We start from the raw sequence: 22,415 nt of genomic DNA, 5'->3' as shown, positions 1-22,415 counted from the left end.
TTGGGGATTCCACCCACACTTTAGCACCAGGGTTTTTGTCAGTTGAACCAAAACCTCCCTTCCCATGTACAGTAAGAAGGGCTGGGGCAGTGCCTTTCTTCACCAATCCTCCATACACTGGGAATCAATGACTTCCCCTAAAATCTGAATACCTTTGAGTGCCAACCTAGATCTGGGAGCAATCAATCCAAAATACTACGGGGGAATCTGTCCTCCAACATCTGTTTCACACAGTGCTGTGTCTCGTGGTTTCAGTCTGTAAACCTTTAAAGCATGCAAGTCAAAACCTGCAGATTCGGGTGTGGCTCTGTAAGGAGCTAAGGCTCCGGGATTTATTTCCCAGTACGTGATGGTATTGGTGGCCACATGTGGTTGTATTTGCAAAGCTGGAGTTAACATTCGCATCAGGGGGGTTTCAGCTATTGTTAATGGTCGGTTATTCAGAATCTAGAGGGCTTAATTTAAATGCTCTCTCCAGTTTTCCAAAGTTCCATCAGATAATTTTCACAATTGGGCTTTCAGTAAGCCATTCATTTTTTCTATCAGTCCGGAGGCTTATGGATAATAAGGGATATGATGTATCCACTCATTGTGCTGAGAACAGTAGTCCTGCACCAATTTGCCTTTGAAGTGTGACCCATTGTCACTCTGGACCTGGAGTGGTACTCCATAGTATATGATTAACAAGTCCAAATTCTGATAGCATTGTGCTGAGTAGCATGTTTGCAAGGGACAGCAATCAGGAACCCAGGATAAGTGTCCACTACAGTGCATGCGCATCTGCACCCACGACTAATCAGTAGTGGTCCAATGTAATCAATTTGCTGTATCTGTCCTGGTAACTTTCCTCTCCCCAATTGAACTTTGGCTGTTTGCGGGACAGATCTCTGTTGTGTGTGCTGACAAATAGGACATTGCAAAATCACAGTTTTTAATCAAATCTAGGGGAATGTGCATCCCTCTAAACTCTGCCCACCTGTAAGTGGCTTTTTCTCCCAGGTGTCCACATTTTTGGTGCGCCCATTTGGACCATCCCCACCAGGTCAGAATCTTGTGTTGCCACTTCTGCCTCTGACATTTTGGATTTGTCGTCTACAAGGGAATTGAGCCAGTGTTCTAGTGAGTCAATGGGACAATGAGCATCCACATAGTACACCGTGACTTTGTTCTAACATTTCCCAAATTTCCAGCCACAACTCTTTGCCCCACACTTCATTTGAGTGCATAAACCAGTTATGTGCATGCTATGTCGGAAGCCAAGTGGCTAACCCATTGGCAGTGGTAAATATGACAAGTGGCAGGCAGCTCTTGCATTACAGCCTGATACACAGCATACAACTCTGCATAATGGCTACTTTTCTGTGCTCCTGTGGTGGTCAACAACTTTTGGTAACTGAATTATATGACACCACTTTCCAATGTCTTTTGTTACCCACATATTTGGATGAACCATCAGTAAACCATACATGCTTCCTATCCTCAGGGGAAAAGGATTCAAATGGCATACCCCATCTCACTGGTGACTCTTACCTGTGGTACCTTCTACACCCTCTCCTCATCCTGTACAGAGGCTTGTTACACCTGTTCATGTAGGGCTGCAATGCCTGCCGTTCCTACTTGAGCTCTGTCTTGTATGTACCATTTCCAGCGTATGATACTAACCTCTTGTGCATGTCCTATACGGTGAGATTTAGGTGAACTCATCACCCACTGCATGATTGGTATTTCAGGTCTCAGAATTACATTTTGACCTAGTGTTATCTGCTCAGTATCCACTTGAGCCCAATAAAAGGCCAAAAGCTGTTTTTCAAAATGAGTATAGCGCTCCCCAGAGTCAGGTAGTTTTCTAGCCCAAAACCCCAAGGGCACCCTTGACCTTTCTTGTTTTTGCCACATACTCCAATTTGCATATCGTCCCTGAACAGTTACATGTAACTCAATGTCTCCCTCCTGCACTGGCCACAAGTCTAAAGCCCGTTGGATTCCTTTCCTTTACCAAATCAGAAGCACACTGCTGCTCTTCACCCCATTCAACTTGTGTTTCTTCCTTGTCACTTTGAACAGAGGGGCCAAAATCGGACTCAAATGAGGGATGTGCTATCTCCAAAAACCAAACATTCCAATAAATCTCTGTGTATTCTGCTTAGTGCGGGGTGTGGCACACTCGAGAATCTTTTGCTTCACTTGCAGTAACACCTGTGTCCCTTATTCCACTGAATGTGTGGAAACTTCACATTTTGAGATAGTCCTTGCGTCTTATCAGTGTTAATCATCCACCCCGTACTCTGCAAGAGTTCTACCACTCTGTCCAACTGAATCTGCACCTGTTCTTCTGTCTCTCCCTGAATCATCACATCATCAAAGTAATGGGTCAACTGCACACATGGAATGACAGATACTTCATCCAAGCACTCTGCCACCAACCGACTATGTATGTACCCCATTGGCAAAAAGAACATGCAAAACTGTCTTCCACAGTGTGAAAATGAGAACTGTTCGACATTCTGGCACCATGGGTTTAGGGAAAAAGGAGGTGAGCCAGTTTAGGGTTTGACACACCATTTCAAATAATTAGACGCCCTAGGAGACTAGAGAGGGGGACCATAACAAAGGCTGCCGATAGATCTAACATTATCAGCATAACCTTTCCCCCAGCATCTAAAGTGCCTTTAATGTATTCACTAACCTCCATACGTGCGGTCTCAGTGCTAAGGTGGTGTCTGAACCCTGAATGACTGAAGTGGAGCAGGTTACTGGATATATGGACAGCTGTTGATTCTCCAATATCTTAGATAATGCAGAGAGCAGGGATATAGGTCTATAATATATCCCTGGATCCACAGATTGTTTCTTCAACAAGGGAAGAATTTTTGCCTTCTTCAGGGAGATTGGTCCCACAGCTGTTACAAGTGGTGTATTAAGCACCTTATTTACTAAAGCGTTATAGGTGAGCCCCCAACGCAAAGCCGGAGTTTAGATTGCTTAAAGCTGCCAGAGAGCTTTCCATCTTAACAGACTCAAAATTAAAGAGCAACTTAATTATTACAGAAACCATGCTAGTCTGTATTATGTGCAGTACCTCATCATTAGGCTGAGAACTGGAGGAGAGACTGGCTTGGATAGTCAAAATCTTAGTTTGATAATAAGTTGCTAACTGTTCACACCACTCTATTGAAGGTTGGAGGAACCTAATGCAGGCTGTTGGGGCCATAAGATTTTTAGCAATGGGAAAAATGTTCCTGGCTTTATTTCCCACTCTAGCAATATTATCCTGAAAGTATTCTACTTTCGCAGATTTTATTTTGGTGTGGTATTTCTTGATTGCTCATCTGTAGCTTTATCTTTCATACTGTAGCCTTTCCTCCACTGTCTTCCTAAGATGTTACACCTTTCCTTCTCTTCCTTGAGACTGTGAGAACCAAAGACTGGAAAGCTTTGTTCTAGTTGATCTACGAGAGGTGGTGCTAGTTTTGCTACAGACTCTCTAATCCACTTATCCAATTGAAAAACATCCTCCTCCACCTGGCCAGCACGAGAAGGGATACTACCTACCGAAGTGCGAAAGAATTCCACATGCTGGATTTTAAGACATGCCCTCAGTATGTGTGGAGAGCCTGATGAGTGGAGATGTTTTAGTAGGGACCGACCAGGAACATCTAATCAGAAAATTATCTGACCAGACCTAAGGTGAGTGGTCTTCTAAATGCAAAGGCATATTTGAAAACATAAATGCAAAGGCATATTTGAAAACACCTGCTTAATCACAACTCAATTAGTGGGTAGGAATGAACATATGTTGAGTAAGATCGAAGGAACGTTGTTCTTTAACCTATTAATCACCATAGCAATGTGGATATTAAAGTCTCCTAAAAGTATACATAAACTGTGCATATCTCTGTGCCAAATGTGCGACTGCACTCCCTAGAGATTTGAGAAACCGACCAGCTGCCCTGGAGGTCTATAAATTAGCATTCCTGCCATTGAATGCTGATGAGACAGACATTGAAGCCCATTGCTTCTGCACCAACCAGACTCTCAATCTCGAACGTCTGTCAGTCTAGATCACCCCGGAGAATAATGGCTATTCCACTCCTGTACTGGGCTGGCGATCCTTCATGTATATTTTGTAAGCAATTTGGACTACTCATAGCAATGGAGTGGTTACAAGATTCTAAGAGCCAAGTCTACGTCAAAAATAGTGTTCCAAGCTTGTCCTCGCTCAGAAAGGCGAAGATGTTACCTGTGTGTTTCTGCAAAGAACAGATATTGTTCAAGGCTGCAAACGCCTGAGCCTTGCCTTTCTTGTGATCTTGCAAAGGGGAAAGACCCCTACTCGGGGATAAGGGAGTGAACTGTAAGCCAAATTGGGGGCATAAATGATTACTAAGCTGCAGGAAAAGAGGCAGTAAAACATCACATTTCTACACAGGGGTGAGATTCCAGAAAAACCCTCTACCATATTGTTTAAAAAGGTTACCTTCTGGGAGGCAACGGGTAGCATGGCTGGCACTGGCCACTTTCGTCCCACTGACAGGCTAGCCTTTGGCGCATCCGCGGCACAGCCATTGTGTATCTGTGCAGTGTGCTGTGTAACAACTAGAGTGACCAGTACCCTACTATGGTGCCTCTAGTTGTCCGCATATAAAGAAAAAGTATTTTTTGTTGTTCTCTCCTTCCTTCACTTTTCAGAAGTGCAAGAGTGCGGTCAAGAGTTCAGACCCCACAATTATTTAAAAAAATATATATATATATATATATATATATATATATATATATATATATATATATATATATATATATATATATATATATATCTATATCTATATATCAGTTTTTAAACAAGCAGAACTGTGTGCAAAATACAGCGATTCCAACCTACTAGTAGTTAAGATAGTAATCACGCGCTATACCGTTTGTTAATAAGCCATGTTGAGTTTGGGATGTTTGTTTCAAGACAGCAATATGCGAGATTGCGCTCAACGTAACACGGGGGTATTGAATTGTTACATCATCAGCAAGATAGTGGTTCAAACTAGAGAGAGTGGGTGGCTTAGTCATAACCCTGCTTATCCTGCTCCGGTACTATACCTTACCACTCCAATGCGCCCGCTCGTGTTTCGTAAACTTTTTGCGAGCTCCGCTTGAGAAACCTGAAAAAGTCTAATTCCGGCAAGAGGGGCTTTGTGTCCCTCCTCCTCCCTCCGTGCCACGTCAGTGGGTCTCACTGACCACCCTGCCATGGAACAGGCACGTCTCCCACGGAAGAGTTAGTGGGAGGAGGCGAAGCAAGCACAGCTGGAAGCGGCAGGGAAGCCGCGAGATAAAGCGCCTTCACCACCTCTGCACGGAAACTTCCATCCAGTGCGCCGCAGGAGGAGGAGACACGAGCGGTCCTATAACGCGCCCGGCCCTGACCTGCTGCCTCCCAGAGACCAGCCCTGCAGAAGGAGCAGCTGCGGGAGGGATGCCGGGCGGAGAGTCCCGCGGGAAGCCTACAGGTGACGCAGCTCCAATACTTCTCGTTCAGTAAGGAAAGCACCGGTGCTTCGCGCTGCAGCGCCCGAGCTAGGCTAAGCCCTACAGGTGTGGCGCACGGAGGCGGCGCGCCTCTTCCCGTCAGCTCTCCCATGGACACTCGCTGAGGCCATGCCACCCTCCCTGCCCCGCCGGCGGCGGAGCTGGCGGTGGAAGCTAAGGCTGCGGCTCCTGGCGGCCGCCGTGAGCTGCCTGATGCTAGCTCTCTACTCCTGCACCCTGGACCTCCCCAGCGTCCTGCGGCCCTGGACGCGGAGCCCGGACCCGCCGCCCCCGCTCACGGTGCTCCTCTGGTGGGAGCCCTTCGGCAAACGGCGGCGGATGGGCGACTGCCAGCAGCTCTTCAACATCAGCGGCTGCAGCGTAACCACCAACCGCACTGCACGGGAGGCGGCGGACGCCATCCTCTTCCATCACCGGGACCTGGCCGACGCCACCCTCCTGCCCCGGGGCTCGCGTCCGCCCGCCCAGCGTTGGGTCTGGATGAACTTTGAGTCGCCCTCACACTCGCACTGGCTGGGCGGCGTGGAAGGGGTTTTCAACTGGACCATGTCCTACCAGACTGACTCGGACATTTTCGTGCCCTACGGGCGCCTGCTGCCCCGGAGGCGGGCGGGTCCCGTCCGTCTCCCCCGCAAGCGGAGTCTGTTGGCCTGGGTTATCAGCAACTGGGACGAAGAGCACGCGCGGGTGCAGTACTTCCGCGCGCTCAGCCGCTACGTGCACGTTGACGTATACGGCCGCTACGGCCTGCCCCTGCGCGAGGACAGCGTGGTGCGCACGGTGGCCGACTACAAGTTCTATCTCGCCTTCGAGAACTCTCAGCACAAGGACTACATCACCGAGAAGCTGTGGCGCAACGCGCTGCTGGCCTCCGCCGTGCCCGTGGTGCTGGGGCCCAGCCGTGCCAACTACGAGCGATTCATCCCAGCAAACTCCTTCATTCACGTGGACGACTTCTCCAGCCCCAGAAAGCTGGCCGCCTACCTGCGCTTCCTGGACCGAAACGGTCCTCTCTACCGGAAGTACTTCGCGTGGAAGAAGCGCTACACGTCGCACGTCACCCGCTTTTGGGATGAGCACTACTGCACAGTGTGCCAGGCCCTGCGGGCGGCTGGGGATCAGCCCCGCATCGTGGCAGACCTAGGACCCTGGTATGACAGCTAAAGCTTGTTGGCAGTTCTGGCCTCCATCCGCAGAGAAGCACCTGCTACAGGGAGGGAATCTGCATCTGCTGCTGCAAGTGTTACCTCTTGCCATGGTCAAAGCAAGAAGACCAATGGCCTAAACCGAGTCAGATTCTAAATCATGTTTCCTCCCAGTTTTTGTTTTGAAAAAGGGGTATTTTATACGCAAATGGGTTGTTTCTTTACTAATCGCTCAATAGGATTTTTGCCATGATTTTAGTGGCGGTGAAAAAAGGTAGTATTTTTTTTGCCAGTCTGTGCCTTAGCTTTGCTCCATACATTCGAGGAGTGACTACTGTTAGTACACCAGTTTTCCGCCTTTAGTGCGATTTCATTCGGACTATCCTTTTGCTTGTGTTGTCATGATTTTCGTTTAATAATCCGATATCAGGGGTGTGGAATTTATTAAAATATCTACTTGTCCAGTGGACAGGTTGCTTCTCAAATCTACTTGTCCTGTAAAAAGATCTATTTGTCCCTTTAGTGCCATGTAGTGTGGTGACAAATTATGGCAGCAATCTCATTATGTAAGTGCTCTGATAATAGCCTCTCTGATTATGCCAGGGCTACTACCATAGTAGGGCTTGAATACTTGCAGTTTCAATCCCTACTGTAGCAATTTCCTTATTTTGCCACCTTTCTGCAGATCTGCATATTGGGGCTGGAGGAAGTAGTAAGCAATAGTTCCAGGGCTGGAATGCCTTTGAGTCTGCAAACCTAAAAACCTGCATGTTTTAAAGATTTTTACCAGCTTCTCTCTAATATTTTCCCATAATAAGAAAGGTTGGACATTTACTCCTGACAATGGCAGAATTAGAACTTCTTCCAGGGTTGGGAAGAAAGTGGCTGGAGGGAAAATGAACTTGCAAATGCTCAATAGATTTTTACATGAGCAAATCTACACATCGTATTTACCCATGCTAAAATACAGTTCACAAATATTTTATAGGGGTACAACATATACCATGGGTGCACTTTTGTGACTTTATTTAAGAATTTGGGGCCACATGTAGGTAGGTTCAGATTTGCGACCTGCAAATTGCGAGTCGCAAATCCGAATGTAGGATGGTGTCCGTGACACCATCTGTGATTCGCAAGGGCTTCGCAAATGCCCACCTCATGAATGATCATGAGGTGGGTCGCAATTTGCGACCCCCTCGTGAATGGCGGCCCTCACAAGGATGGTGGCCTGCTGGAGACAGCAGACCACCATGTCTGTGACTGCTTTTTTTTTTTTGTAATGCAGCCAGTTTTCCTTAAAGGAAAACAAGATGCATAACAAAAACAAAAAATGAAACGCTTTCGTTTCATTTTTTCAGAGCAGGCAGTGGTCCACTGCCTGCTCTGAATTTTTTTTTACAGTGACATTCACAATGGGGAAGGGGTCCCATGGGGACCCCTTCCCTTTTGCGAAAGTGTTAGCACCCATTTGAAAGGGGTGCAAACTGCGGTTGGTTCGCGGTCACAAAACAATCCTACATTGCACTGCGAGTCGCAATTAGGAAGGGAACACCCCTTACTAATTGCGAGTCGCAAACCCGTTTTGCGATTCGGTAACCAGGTTACGGAATCGCAAAACTGGGTTTGTGCATCGCAATGTGCTTTTTGCATGTCGCAAACAGCGAAAGTCGCTGTTTGCGACATGCAAAAAGCTACCTACATGTGGGTCTTGGTCCCTAATTAGGTCTGGTGTTAACAAAGACATTTTTGTTTTTATTAAAATTCTATTTCTCTCTCTTTTGGCCGGCTTTACTGTGAGTGATCGCATTCTGCTCTTCCACAAGGAGCATATTGCCACACAAAGTAGTTTTGTTCAGTGTCAGGAACTACAGTGGCAATCAGTGACGTAACGAAACTGGAGGGTGCCCATTTGTAAAGACCATGGAGGAGCCCCCTCTCCAGACTCACTCAGGGCAGGTGCTGTGCTGAAGGGGCCCCCTGGAGGGCGGCTGCGGGGCCTTTGTTATGCCGCTGGTGGCGACGTGTGCTTTTAGAGTTCAAAAACTTTTTTTGGGGGGGGGGGTTTGCCAGTGTTTGTTACAATGTTGAGGGCCTGGTAGCTCCCACAACAATAAAGTGTTAGAAAAGCCATGTCAAAACAAGACACACATTATTGAAACTAAAAGACTTATAAAAATATGTCAGATCAGTTGGCTTGGTCAGTGTTTGTTTATTTTCATGCTTCCCATAATCGTGTTGAAAATGGTTACACTGATTTTCCATTAGAAATATTTTTGGGAAATACTAGCATGCATCAACACATTTTACTAAATGACACTTCATTTACATATAATCAGAGAGCATTCTGGGAGCATTATACTTAGCCTCATAGCCTAAACTTTTCAAACATGTGTACACACGTTTTTTTTTTTTTTGTACTGGAACCAACGTCAGTAGTGAAGTGTGACCTTAAAACATTTATTTACAGCACTCACCCTAATAATGAAGGCTTTCAAATAATGAATCATAAATACAAGTTCGAACAGCATTATCTTTTGGAAACACATTACCTCAACTGCAGAGAGTTCCACTCTCTGTGAACAGGCAGCCAAAGGGTTTGTGCTGCAGGGGGTTGGGCCTACTTGTCCCAAGGACAAAGTAAATGTAAAAACTTGATGTCCAAGGCGTCGGGCGATAGGAATTCCACATCCCTGGATATTGAGACACCCGCATTATTACCAATTAATGTTAATGAGCGTCCAGAATTATATTCAATACATCTGCATAATTTTGCAAGCATGCAAAAGCCTCCGCGAGTCTGTTCTAACATATGTATGTTTTGACATTTTTTAGGGAACGAGTAGTGAACATGGTCCAGGAACACAAATGAAATGCAGATCTTTTCCATGCTTGAGAGAATGTTTTTTGTGTGTGAATTCAAAATAATATTTTGAGCCTAAACGCCTGTATATATAATTTTTAATTTGGGGAGTGGGGAGGGAGAAGAGGGCATGAAAGATGTGTGTGTTTTTTGTTTGTTTGTTTGTTTGTTTGTTTGTAATTCTAAAGGTACTTTAGGCATATGACTGATGTTCGAAGGATTGGGAGGCCTGGGGAGCTTTTTGGGGTGGCTCTGGAGGGGGCAGCTAAGAGGGCCTAGGAAGATTCTTCCCGAAGTGCTACAGAGACCAGTATTTACGTCAATCGTTGACGCTATGATGTAACTAAACAAATACAATTAATGCTTGGATTGCCTTATAAATGCAATCCAAATGAATTTGAATCCAATTCTAGCTTAAACAAGTGTTGAATGATGACATCCTTCAATGAACAATTACCCTGGACCTCTCATAACTGTATATGACATATTTTTTATTAGCTAGTTGACCTACCCCAATACTGAATATTTCAATGTTGACTGCACCCCCCCACCCCCCTTGGAAGACACTCCTCTAAATGACCTCTGAATGTAATTCCCGGCAAGTAGTAGCATCACCTACATTTGCGCAATAGAACGCTCTGCTGAATACATATTCAAATACAGGACGGCCAGTAAAATTCTTTGCCTGAAATATTGCTTAAATTATCTTGGTCGTGCTTCGTATGTGCTATTAATTTGCTGCCTCGTTCCAAACATCATTGTCTTTTGGCACTTTATTTGATGGTGTTAAGCTCCAGTGCTGGGAATACAGACAAATCAAGACGTTTATTTTTTTTTATATTAGAGTGTATTTATGATGTTTGCACTGTTTACAAGATGATTTCTGTGAAACTACTGAGGTGATGTTTGAACAGAAAGTTGGACATGAAACTGTTAATCATACTGTAAATCTGAAAATAAGGGGGCCTATTTTGCCTTCAAACTTTGAAGTCAAAGTAAGCTTGGCTGTAATGTGGCACGGGGTAAATGTAGTGAGATTCATCATCCATATGGAAAGGATTGCAAAATGGAAATATTTAAATAGAATAAATCTATTTTTCTGTCTAGAACAGTAATAAAGTTTTTTTTTTTTGTCTTCAATTTGTCTTTCTTTATGGTACTTTAAACAAATCGTTACAAAGCATTTTAATAATTCATCTTTATGGTCTAGAATTACTTAAATATGTTCAAGGCTATATTTAGGTGGTATTAAATAAGTGCGTAGGACTGTGGTTTAGAGGGCACACTATACGACATTTGCACTAAATCATGAAAATGATCAGAAGCTTCCAAGTACGTGTTCTAGTTTATCAAGTCTAATAATTCTTTTTATAATGTGATTACTTTTTTTTTTAACATGTTACTACTACCTTAATTAAAGGTACTTTTTATCAGTTCCTAGGAAGACCAAATGTTGAGTAAGCCGGTCTGGGATTCAAACGTTTGGCATTACTGATCTTATAAGGAAGTGCCCAATGAATAATGTTTAATTCTATCCACCCTTTGCTTTCTTGTTTTTAAAAATCGGAGGAAAAAATATACATGGCCTAATGTCCCGCATGCCCCTCTAATGATACCATGCCCTTGCGTACACAGACAATCAAGCAAATTTGATGAATAAGTCCACCCCCGTGAAATTGGTGCCTGGGGCCCCTTGATACATAGAGTAGATGGGCAGGGCATTCGCATGGAACGTTATTGAAATCATTTTTATTACATTGCCACATTAAGACAAATATACTTCTCGAAGGGATATCTACACCAATCCTATCACAATGTTTGGAGTTTTATAAAATTATCTATGCTGCTTTTAAGGAACACCTATAAAATCTTGTACAAATATGTAGAACATGGTTGTAAATTATTTACAACATTTGAGCATATTGACAAGCAAGCAGCTTAGCAGAAAAGTTGGTCATAAAGGCAGTGTAGACGTATACTACAATGTTCAAAGAGCAGTGCAGATAGACGTGTTAATGGTTGATGTAGTACACACGCTTCAGTTTTTTTTTTTTTTTTAGCCCTAGGCTATGTTATGCAAAATATTTTAATGCAGCGCAGTGTAGATGTCCATTTGTAGAGTGCATAGATTGAAGTAATTTAAAATTGATAATACAACTGTGACACTAGCAATAGTAACTACTTACAGAGCTGCATAATTTCACTCTTGTTTTGTTTGCATACATCCAGACACGCATTACAGATTATGAATGATGTAATTTCCCCAGCGTTTTATATTAACAAAAGAATATGTTCTTTTATAAAAGCATACGAAAAGTTCCAATAAATAGACAATTGTCGACTAATAAAGTGACATGGAATCGATACAAGAAATCTTTTAGTAACCACGCACAGTGTACAGGATGGCATGAATGCATTTATTACAGAAATGTGTGTGTATGTATATATATATTTTCGTTGCTTGGTTTTGGCGATGCTATGAAGCACCAAAACGCTGGTGGTGCTGTCTTGTCGCTTTGCCACTTCTTCTAATGTAATGCACATCCTCCCCACTCTATCAAAAGGAGGACAGCACACTGGGTGCATCCAGAGTGCTGTCCTCCTTTTGATAGTATGGGGAGAAAGTGGATTTTATGTATTATATTTATATATATATATATACATATATATATATATATACACACACACAGTTGGTGATAATTGCCTAGAGGTGTTCAAAGTTTTTGCACTCCTGCTTTTACAAATTGGTAAGGAAAACATGCCCGTGAATGAAATTCATAAATCATTTGTAGAAACAATCACAATTGTGTATTTTGGGCCAGTGTCCACAAAACCCATCTAGTAAAAGAGTATCATAAACCTATAATACTACTAAAGCTTGCAACATAATTCGAAAAATACAGATGGTCTGTAAATTATGTACGCAAAAAAAATAAGTCTGAACTTGTATAGCAGTGCATTTTCTAAGCTACCACGCAGCCAATAGGAATCGTGAGATGGCAAACTCCACCTTCCTAGAGGCGTCAGTTTTAATTAAGTCCCTAGCAGGGCCCACATTCCCGATGTTTGTTTTAACAAGAGCAGTGTTGGCCATTTTGGCCTTCGGAATGGCATAAACCAGGTAGAGGAGCAGCAAATATAATTTATTCCTCTACCTGCCCAATTCATTTAGATGTGGTTCTTTGTTTAACAGCACCCCATTTCCAAGTTAATTAGTTTAATGGTAGAATGTCAACCTATGTGATGTACATCATTTTAACTAGCATTGTTTCCAAGTAAGGCTTACAGTTAGGTGCGTGCTTCCTGTTAAACTCCCTTTTGTGGTGTTCGCTAAACTTCACCCACTTTTGCAGGTTGTTGAAAATACCTGTTGGCAGCTTACAGTGGGCTTAGTGCCTGCCCGTTGCTAACCATTGGTTGGCTTTGTTACCCACTTGCTTACTTTATGTTTATCAGCTTTAATGGGTTTTCCTTTCTCTTGTTCTGTTTGTGTCTCCCCTGGAGTGTGGACGCATTACTTGTGTCCTTCCACTGCTCAATTTAGAAGCACTTTTTCTTTTTAACCTCTCCACAAGAGTGCATGTGAGTTTTCTGCTGCCCTCATCTTGTACTGTCTGCCCCCTCACCACACTCTGTGTTGCTTTCTCGTCTGTTACTCCCCGCTTGTGTCTGTGTTTGTGCTCATTCTTCTGTGCTTTTCCTCCCACAATACTTTCTCAACCCTATGCTTCACTCTATACAGCTCCACGGTTTTCTCTCTAGAATGCATTTTTTCAGCTCCCATCCTCCATATTGCTTCTGCCCCCCGTTTTACTCTCCCTTCCACCTAAAAAAAAAAAAGCTTTCACAGTACCCTTTTTCTTTCCCCTTGATACAACTCAAATTGGTAAGTAAAAAGAAGATATCACCTGTGTCATATGGCCAGCATTTTTTTTTTTTAGTCGTCTCTCTAGCCATGTTGTGCAGCGTCATGGTTTTGCCAGTGCTCTTATGTACTCCGTTCTGACCTCCTAAGTTGATCCTGGTGTGATGGATACAGGGGTGTCAAACTCGGACATACCTATGTGGTTTTTCTTTTTCCCTCCTTCTATTTCATACTGTATGTGTTTTTTTGTTTGTTTTGTTTGTTTTTTCACCCTGGAGCCTGCATATTTCCACTGCTGGGTAGGTCAGATAGCCACCTTTCTTTCGTGCAAAACATAGAGTTGCTCCTGCTCTCTGGGCTGTAGTGCTTCTGCAACTGGTTATATGGTTCATCCGTTTTATATTGTGTAAAAATCTCCACCAGGATGGGAAACTGCCTTTACATTGGGTCCGTAACCACACAATACCTTTACCACGCATCTATTACACCGTATGTGCCTTTACCATGCATATGCCTTTGCCATGCTTGCCTTTACAACAAAAATGTATGTATTATGTAGGTAAGTGTATAATATATATATTTAAGAGTCGGGAAGGGTGTTTGGGTGGCAAAGGTATTTTTAGGGTGGGTAAGGGTATTTGGGTGGCAAGGGTATTGGGGGTCTGGGGGTAGGTGTATTTGGGTAGCAGGGATATTTTTAGGGTTTAGTGTGGGTAGGGGTACTTGGGTGGCTAGGTTTTGTTTTAGGGTGGGTAGGGGTATTTGGGTGCAAGGGTATTTTTAGGGTGGGTAGGGTTCAGGGGATGTAATTGATATGGTAATGCGCATATATATACGCAAACGTGTGTATGTATATATGGCCTTTTTACTTACCTGCAAAATACATACATTTTCATTGTAAAGCCTATGTGTAGTACAATTTTGCTTGGTAAAGGCATATGCCTTCGAAATCATGCTTGGTAATGGCACAGGGACAGGAGAATGTGATTTGAGCCCCAGTGATGAGCTGGCAATTACAGGCTCAGCTTCATCATAATGCTGTTTGTTAGCTTCCTGTTGTGCGTCAGAAGTGGGCTCCCAGTTTCTTTTAGAAGGGGGTGGGGGAGCTGTTTGCCTGCTAAGACTTTGTCAATCTTTTGATTTATTTATATATATATATATATACATTTTTGTTTTTGCTGCAGCTGGCCCATTTTTATTAAGCTTGCACAGCTTCCTTTTACTGCACACGGTTACAAAGAAATCTTCATTTGTTGAGAGCATGGCTGTAGCCAGGAGCGTTCCTGCAGCATGGAGATGGTAGTCACTTTGAGATAATTGAGAAATCTGAGAATTCCATAAATAGGTGGGGAGCTCATAAAACATAGTTATCAAAAAGTATGTGGGAGCTTTTATTGTCTGATGGTCCCAATGTAGAGGTGGTTGGAGACTCTTCATTTGAAGTCACAGGTAGTACTATATAAAGGAAAACACTCACCGCAGGTACACAGAACACACCGACATTGAGCGAGAGCTGGAAATCGTCCTAGTGCTGCTTCTTGCAATATTTCGGGGGTGGGGACTGTGACCGCCGCCAACGCCAAGTACCGCAGCCTAGCACAATTGGGAGGAAAGGGGACTATTGCACACCTCCCAGCTCTCCAAAGCCATACATACCCAAATAAAATTCACTTACCAGACACATGCTATCATATAATCTGAACAAATGCACACACCTGTGTACACAACTCACCCACAGTTAAACGCTATACAACTGGACAAAATTGAACCAACAATTCTGTTGGCCAGATATATACATAAAATAAATTAACAATGTCTAAACAAGGCCATAGGCCAGTCCCACTGCAATGTCCGGAAGGGAAAATATAGCCCACACTTGATTCCCACCATGACAGAAAGGCTCCATTGGGCAGGGGCATCAATGGGGCAGCCAGGCACCTCCGGGGCAGAGGATGGCGGGTGGGGGCTCTGGTTTGGAAGGTGGGGTCTTGGCCTTAGACTTGCCAGTGGGAGAGGGTTTGGGCTTGCCCTTGGAAGGAGTTGGAGTGGGCTTGGACTTGGGAGGGGTGTCAGAGGGACCTGGGGCAACACAAGCCTTCTTCCGTGGGGAAGGGGCACAGGAATGAGAAGGGCGGATTGGGGAGGACTCAGAAGAGGAAGGAGTGGACTTGGGGAGGCCAAGGGAACGTTTAGGGACAAGATGGGGAGGGCCAGTGAGTTCAATGAGGTCCACACGGGAGAGGAAAAGCTTTTTGGGTGCAGATGGAGTGGCTTTGGAGGCAGGTCTTGGAGTGGAGGGTGAGGGAGTGTGTGTACGAGTTTTAGGTGTGCTGGAAGTGGATGCAGGTGCCTCTTTAGCATGTTTTTGTATGGTAGATGTGTGTGGTGGATGTGTGTTGTGGGAGGAAGGGGCTGACACTGTGGGAGAAGACAGCCTGCCAGTGTGGATGGATGTTGTCTGGGTGTTAGCAGGTCTGGTGAGTGTTCTACAAGTGTCAGTGAAGGTAGTCATGGTGAGTGCAGGTGTGGTGTCTGAGGTGCATGAATGGATGTCAGCTGTTGTGGTGACTGCAAGAATGGGGGCAGCGACTGTGACTGAGGGTGCAGTGGGTGTGGGTGCTGAGGTGACATACAGGGAGGAGGTGGAGGGAGACGCAGTGGGGGTGCTGGATGGTGGTGAGTCTGCAATTGTATGTTGGGTGTGTGCCTGCTTGTGGTGGGATGTGTGGTGCTTGAGCTTCTTGTGTGTTGATTTGGGTGCATGGCTGTCTGTATGTGTGCTTGTGATGGGTGAAGGAAGTAGGGTGCGGGAAGGGGTAGAGGTGGTGAGAGGGGGGACCGAAAGACCAGGGACACTGGCCCCCATCAAAGAGGAGGCTAGAGCCTGAAAAGATCTTTGCAGGCCTGACAAGCCACTGTGAATGCCCCCCAGGTAGGCATTGCATTGCTGCATTTCTGATGCCAGCCCCTGGATGGCATTCACAATGGTAGTCTACAGAGATGGCTCTCAGGAGCTCAATGGCCTCCTCAGTGAGGGCAGCAGGGCTGACTGAGGCAGGGGCAGAGGTGCCTGGGGCGAAGGAGACACCCACCCTCTTGGGTGAGCAGGGACGGGCAACTCAGTGAGGAGCTACTGGGAGGACAGTGATGGTATGGAAGGTGGCGGAAGATGATAAAGATAGGCTGGGCCCACAAGGGTCCACCACCACCAGGGAGCTGCCATCGGAGGAGGTGTCAGTCACTACCTTCAGTGGTAGTTGGCTATCCCATGGTGCTCCCCTCTCCCTCCAACCCACTGGTCCCCTCGGCGTCTGTGGACTCTGCCTCCTGGGTCCTGTGGGCTGCAGCTTTCTCACTCGCCGGTGCCTCCACCCCCTCGCCAGATGATGCTAATGCACACAAGGACACAAGAGCACAGAGGGGGTGAGGGATAAAACAAGCAATAAGCCTGTCAGTAACTAGGGAAATGTCATTTTGCCACATACACACTCCCATCCATCCCAGGAACGAACCCTCAACAAACCTAAATGATGTTAGGAAAGTGCCCGTGACTGGTAAGCCAGATCCCCCAATTCAGAACATGACCCCCTGGAGCCCACATAGATCTACACTCATCAAATGCCAACAAGGAGAGACGATGCCATGTCAATAAATCAGCAAGACCATGGGGCAAACTTAGACCAAATATCCCACACAGGGAGACCATCACAGGCCTACCTTCCCAGTCACATCTACCTAACAACACCATCCCACGGACATAGAGGGGGCAGGACAGCAGGGACACAACTGTCTAGGGGGCATCCCATCACAATTTATGCACCCCATACCTCCTAACCACACACACCATAGTTGCATCACAACAGTGTTGGTACTCATCCCCTTGTGGCTGCTGTGCTGCCTTCAAGCGCCCATCCAAATCCGGATAGGCCACTGCCAGTATGCAGGCCATTGGGGGGGGGATAAGGCTCCGATGGGCACCCTTCCCTCGTTGGGAGGCCGTCCTCAGCTCAGCCTTTACGGTCTTCCGAGCCCAGCGCCTCAGGTCCTCCCACCGCTTCCTGCAGTGGGTGCACCACTGGTTGGGGACCCCCAGGGTCCGCACCTTCTTGACGATGGCTTGCCAAATACCTTTTTTCTGATGGGCGCTGACCTGCATGAGATACACAGAGGAAAGAAACAGGTGTTAGTGTGGCTGCCCTATACACAAATGCCATGCCAGTTCCTATAACCTATGGAGACATATAGATAGACAATAGCCAATACAAAAATGGGCATGCACACTATGGGCAACTAATCACACAGCAAACAGAAATGCCTACAAGCATCCAACACAATCACACTTATTTCTGATTTACAGAAATCAACTCACCTGGTCCCCTAGTCGGCCACACAGGTTTGCCTACAGGGGTAGGACCCCATCCACCAGCTCCTCCGCAACGAAGGCCGGGGCCCGTTCCACTGTAACACAAGCTATCTCAATGACCAGAGTCAGGACACAGCAGCACATGCAGTGGAGTTGTTGCCTTATTTAGGTGCAGGAGCCAAGTGACAAGGGCATGCAAAATGGCGGTATATACTGCAGCAGTGATCATGATTGGCCCTGCTTCCCCATTGACAGCAATGCTACCCAATGATCAGCTGCACGGCGGTAAACACCACCTACCGCCATGACGACTAATGCCAGCCGAATGAGGTCACTTCCTTCAAAACAACACCTGCAGGTTAGGGGGCTGCCATTTTTCACCCACCACGCCTTCAATGTATGCCCTGTGTCCCAGGCCATGGCTCAATTAACCCTTCCATCTTTCAGATATAGTTAGAAGTAATGCCCCTCCTCACATTCTCTAAGGATGGGAATTGTGCCTACACTGTGACTAAATGAAACATACACACCTCAGTAAACATTACCCTGGCAGGATTACCACGTCCCCGGTGTCTGTGTGAGGGCCAATAGTGTTGCTAGTACAAGATCAATAGAACATTTTCATTGGATTGGATGTTCTAACTCAATGTTTATTTCTTCCACCTCCATAGGTACAGATCATTTTGGCGAGGGAAGGCCCCATCTGTTAAGAGCCCCCTGGTAGCTCTGGCCACCATGGAGGAACGTCACATCATCATCAATTACCGGCTGAATCGAGCAGCAATCCGTGAACTGTGTGCACAAATGGAGCCTGATCTGATGGCAGCTAATAGGAATCCCCATGCCATACCTACAACTGTGCAGGTACTATCTGTGCTACATTTTTTGGCTACAGGCTCATGCCAAGTGACAGTGGGCATGGCATTCAGTATGTCTCAGCCAATGCTCAGCCACATCCTGTCCAACGTTTTGAATGCATTTGTCCAACACCTGCAAAGCTATGTCCAGTTTCCCCAAAGGACTGATCGCACCACCATAAAGTCTGGATTATATGCTTTTGCTAATATCCCCCATGTGATAGGTGCCATTGATGGTACCTACATAGCCCTCATACCCCCAAGAGCCAATGAACAGGTGTTCAGAAACCATAAAAGTTATCACTCAATAAATGTCCAATTGGTGTGTCTTGCTGATCAGTGCATTTCCCATGTTAATGCAGGATTCCCTGGATCTGTCCATGACTCCTATGTCCTGAAAAACAGAAGTGTGACACACATCATGGGACAACTACAGGGGGACAGAGCTTGGCTCATAGGTCAGTGTGTATGAGACTGTATCAGTTACTTACCTGTCAGGCTGTATGGAAGTTTCAATTGGGTGTTCTGAACCCTTTCTCATCCACCTTTCCAGGGGATTCTGGATACCCAAGCATGCAGCGGCTACTGACCCCTGTGAGGAATGCCAGGGCAGATGCAGAAATCCGTTATAATGGGGCACATGGTAGCACAAGGAGGGTGATGGAGAGGTCCATAGTACTCTTGAAGGGAAGAGTTTGTTGCCTGCATCTCTCTGGAGCATCCCTGTGCTATGTCCCTGAAAAGGTGTGTCAGATAGTGGTGGCCTGCTGCATGCTGCACAACTTGGCCCTGAGGAGAGCTATACCACTTCTGGAAGAGGATGATGCTGCCCACCCACCCTTGCCACCTCAGAGGATGAATGAGAGTGATCGAGAAAGAGGGAGAAGACATCAACTCCAGAACCCAGCTGATCCGGCTACACTTCCAGTGAATATCAGGTACATTTGCTATTGTGCATTTGGCTTTCCTGGGTTGATTCAGGGTGACTGATGTACTATGTACCAACACTGTGCTGTTTGTCCTTGGGTGTGTGTCACTAAGTTGTTTTTTGGAGGCCAAATCTGAAGTACAATCCAGTATTAAAGTGTGTGTTATGTTATTGAGCACTGTGTCACTGGATTCAAGCTAGCCTGGCTGATGAAGGGTAATATTCAGAAACCGGTCCCAGGAGGCTTGTTTCTGGTCCAGGGAGGAACTAGCCTGGCAGTTTGGGCTGGATTGTTCCCATGAGGAACAGGGTCAAGACTGATTTGCATATGGCTGGGTTCAAATTGGGGTGGCATGGTGAGCAAAAGAACAATGGATTAAACCCAGATCTGTGACTAGGAGTGAGTGTTTGCATTGTTCAGCGCTCTGTCCATCATCCTTTTGTGTTGCTAAAGTTGCCCTAAGTGGGAAGGGTATGCACAGATGTGGGTCCTGTGCTCACTGTGCCACTGAATTCAAGCTAGACTGGCTGATGAAGGGTGATACCCAGAAACTGGTCCCAGGATGCTTGTTTCCGGTCCAGGGAGGACCTGGCCTGGCAGTTTGGGCTGGACTGTTCCCATGAGGAACAGGGTCAAGAATGATTTGCATATGGCTGGGTTCAAACTGGGGTGGCATGGTGAGCAAAAGAACGATGGATTAAACCCAGATCTGTGACTGGGGGGTGAGTGTTTGCATTGTTCAGCACTCCGTCCATCATCCTTTTGTGTTGCTAATGTAATTGAGGACACCTCATACTTACCTCCTTTCTGTGTTAGTGTTTTGTATCAACATCCCTCTGACAGGCAAATTATCTGGAGCTGTTTTTTGTGCTTCATTGTTATACATCATTTTATTTTGGACAGGGAAACACATTTGTGGTGTGGTGGCATCTTTCTCTTCATCTACATTCTGGTGATGGGTACTGGAACCAGTTACCAAGTGCAAATCTACATCACTGTGTGAGAGGAACAGTGCTAGTGAACATGTAGGCTATAATATTTAGGACCTAGGTGACAGTTTTGCAGACTCCCCTAAGTTGCCATTGCTGAATTGTGTGTGTCTGTGCATCTTTATTGGAGATTTTGAATTGTTTTATCAGATGACTGTACTGAATTGTAACATTTCCCTTGCTGACAGATGCTGCAGTGGTGTCATTTGCCAGTGATGCACCAACTTTGTGATTGAAGCAACAGCTGGCTGGAACAACTATGGAATTAGCAGTGTGACATACTTCATACACTACAATCTTTTAGTGCCCCTTCTGTTGAACATTTGGCATTATGATGGAAACCGGATCATACATACACATTTACATTTGCTTGCATATAATAAATAAGGACAGAAATTTGGTGTGTGCTAGTGTTTTTATTGGAAAATACAACACATAAAAGTGATGGGATAGTGGAAAGGAGTGGGAACATGGTGAACATCAGGTACAGAGTCCATGGGGCCAGTGGTGGATGGGCATATGGTAGTGGAATTTCAACAGGGTAGCTCAGTGGCACACAATGGAGACAGTTCAGGGCAGGGTCAGTGCCTGGCGGTGGGCTTGGTCTTGGTTGTTGTTTCACTGGCATGTCTGGGTCTGAGGCCACGTTTGCGAGGGGGAAGCTGGGCTGCAGAGGAAAGGGTGCTGGTGTCCCGTGAGTCCTCAGGCAGTGCCACCAGTCCACTAGCTGATGTAGATGGCAGGGCAGTGACCTGGCTAGTGGAAGGGGCCTGCAGGTGGGTGGAGGACTCAGGCAGAATGTTGGTCTGGCTGCAATGGAGGCCATGGTAGCATTGAGCTGTTTCCATTGCTCCATGACCTCCTGGTGGTGTGCTACCTGCAGCCTCTGATTCTCCTCCAAGGTGGCCAGCGTATGGCCCGTCCTGTCCTGGGAATGGTGGTATGCTCCCAGAACCTCAGCAATGGCCTCCTGGGCAGCAGCATCCCTCCTTGTCCCACCCCCCTAGGCCACTGATACTCTCCCACTAGTCCCCTGTGCCTGTGTCCCCTGCATATGTGTGGCTGTCCCAATTGCACTGGGCCCTTCATCGTCCTGGCTGGTGGTGGGTGGAGAGTCGGGCCCCTGTATAGTTGGGGAGTCTGTGTCCTGGAGACACTGGTGTGGGGGCGTTGGGCCAGAGCTGATGGTGGTGGCTGGGTGGTAGGGATGTCAGTGGTGTCCTGGATGGGGCTTCTGGAGGGTGACTGTCCAGGGGTGTCGGATGGGCCAGAGATTTCCTCTGTGTCCAGACATCTCTCTGCACTCTCCTGAGTGGGGCATTCGTCTTCAGGTGGAGGTCTGGCACTTCTTGGGGTATCCGTCCGGGTGGCATGGGTGGCAGTGGTGTGAGTGAGTAGAGATGTGGTGTCCTGCACTTGCATGTGCATAATGGTGTGTGTGAGTGTAGTGGCAGTGCTTTATGGGCTATGGCATTGGCAGTACTGTCCCTAGATCTAATATGGGTAGTATTGATATTTGCCTGGGGGTTGATTGCATCTGTTTTGTTTGTATCCTGCCTACTGCTCCCTATACAGTCATTGCCATTTCTCTTGCAACACTGGTCACCAGTAGTTGGTGGATAAATTCCCCATGTACTAGCATGCTGGGTCCCATTGTGTGTATTTTTATGCATTTGGTGATGGAGTGGTGGTGCATTCTGGGTGTTGCAGTGCTACTAACATTACGTGCAGGGGTTGTTGTTTGTGCCCAGGGGACAGGATAGTGATTAGTATGGGGGTTTGTGGGCATGCAGGGAAGTTGGGTAGGGGTGTAAGGATGTTGTGGGCCGGGTGGGGAATGGGGTTATAGTGGTAGTGAGAGAGGGGGGG

General features: G+C 46.2%; 1 protein-coding gene across 1 annotated transcript; it reads left to right on the top strand.

The window, feature by feature from the left end:
• The first annotated feature begins 5,497 nt into the window (after positions 1–5,497).
• On the top strand, positions 5,498–6,823 carry FUT4 (fucosyltransferase 4). Its single transcript, XM_069202422.1, has one exon. It carries the CDS (start codon positions 5,647–5,649, stop codon positions 6,700–6,702), a length of 1,056 nt encoding a protein of 351 aa, XP_069058523.1. The 5' UTR covers positions 5,498–5,646; the 3' UTR covers positions 6,703–6,823.
• The last annotated feature ends 15,592 nt before the right edge of the window (positions 6,824–22,415 follow it).

Source organism: Pleurodeles waltl, chromosome 8 (assembly GCF_031143425.1).
Source record: "Pleurodeles waltl isolate 20211129_DDA chromosome 8, aPleWal1.hap1.20221129, whole genome shotgun sequence".
In the NCBI taxonomy this organism is placed as follows: domain Eukaryota; kingdom Metazoa; phylum Chordata; class Amphibia; order Caudata; family Salamandridae; genus Pleurodeles; species Pleurodeles waltl.
This window is presented reverse-complemented; position numbering and strand designations above follow the sequence as displayed.

Coding starts and splice junctions, on each gene's coding strand:
- FUT4 (XM_069202422.1), top strand. CDS start 5,647: ATGCCACCCTCCCTGCCCCGCCGGCGGCGGAGCTGGCGGTGGAAGCTA.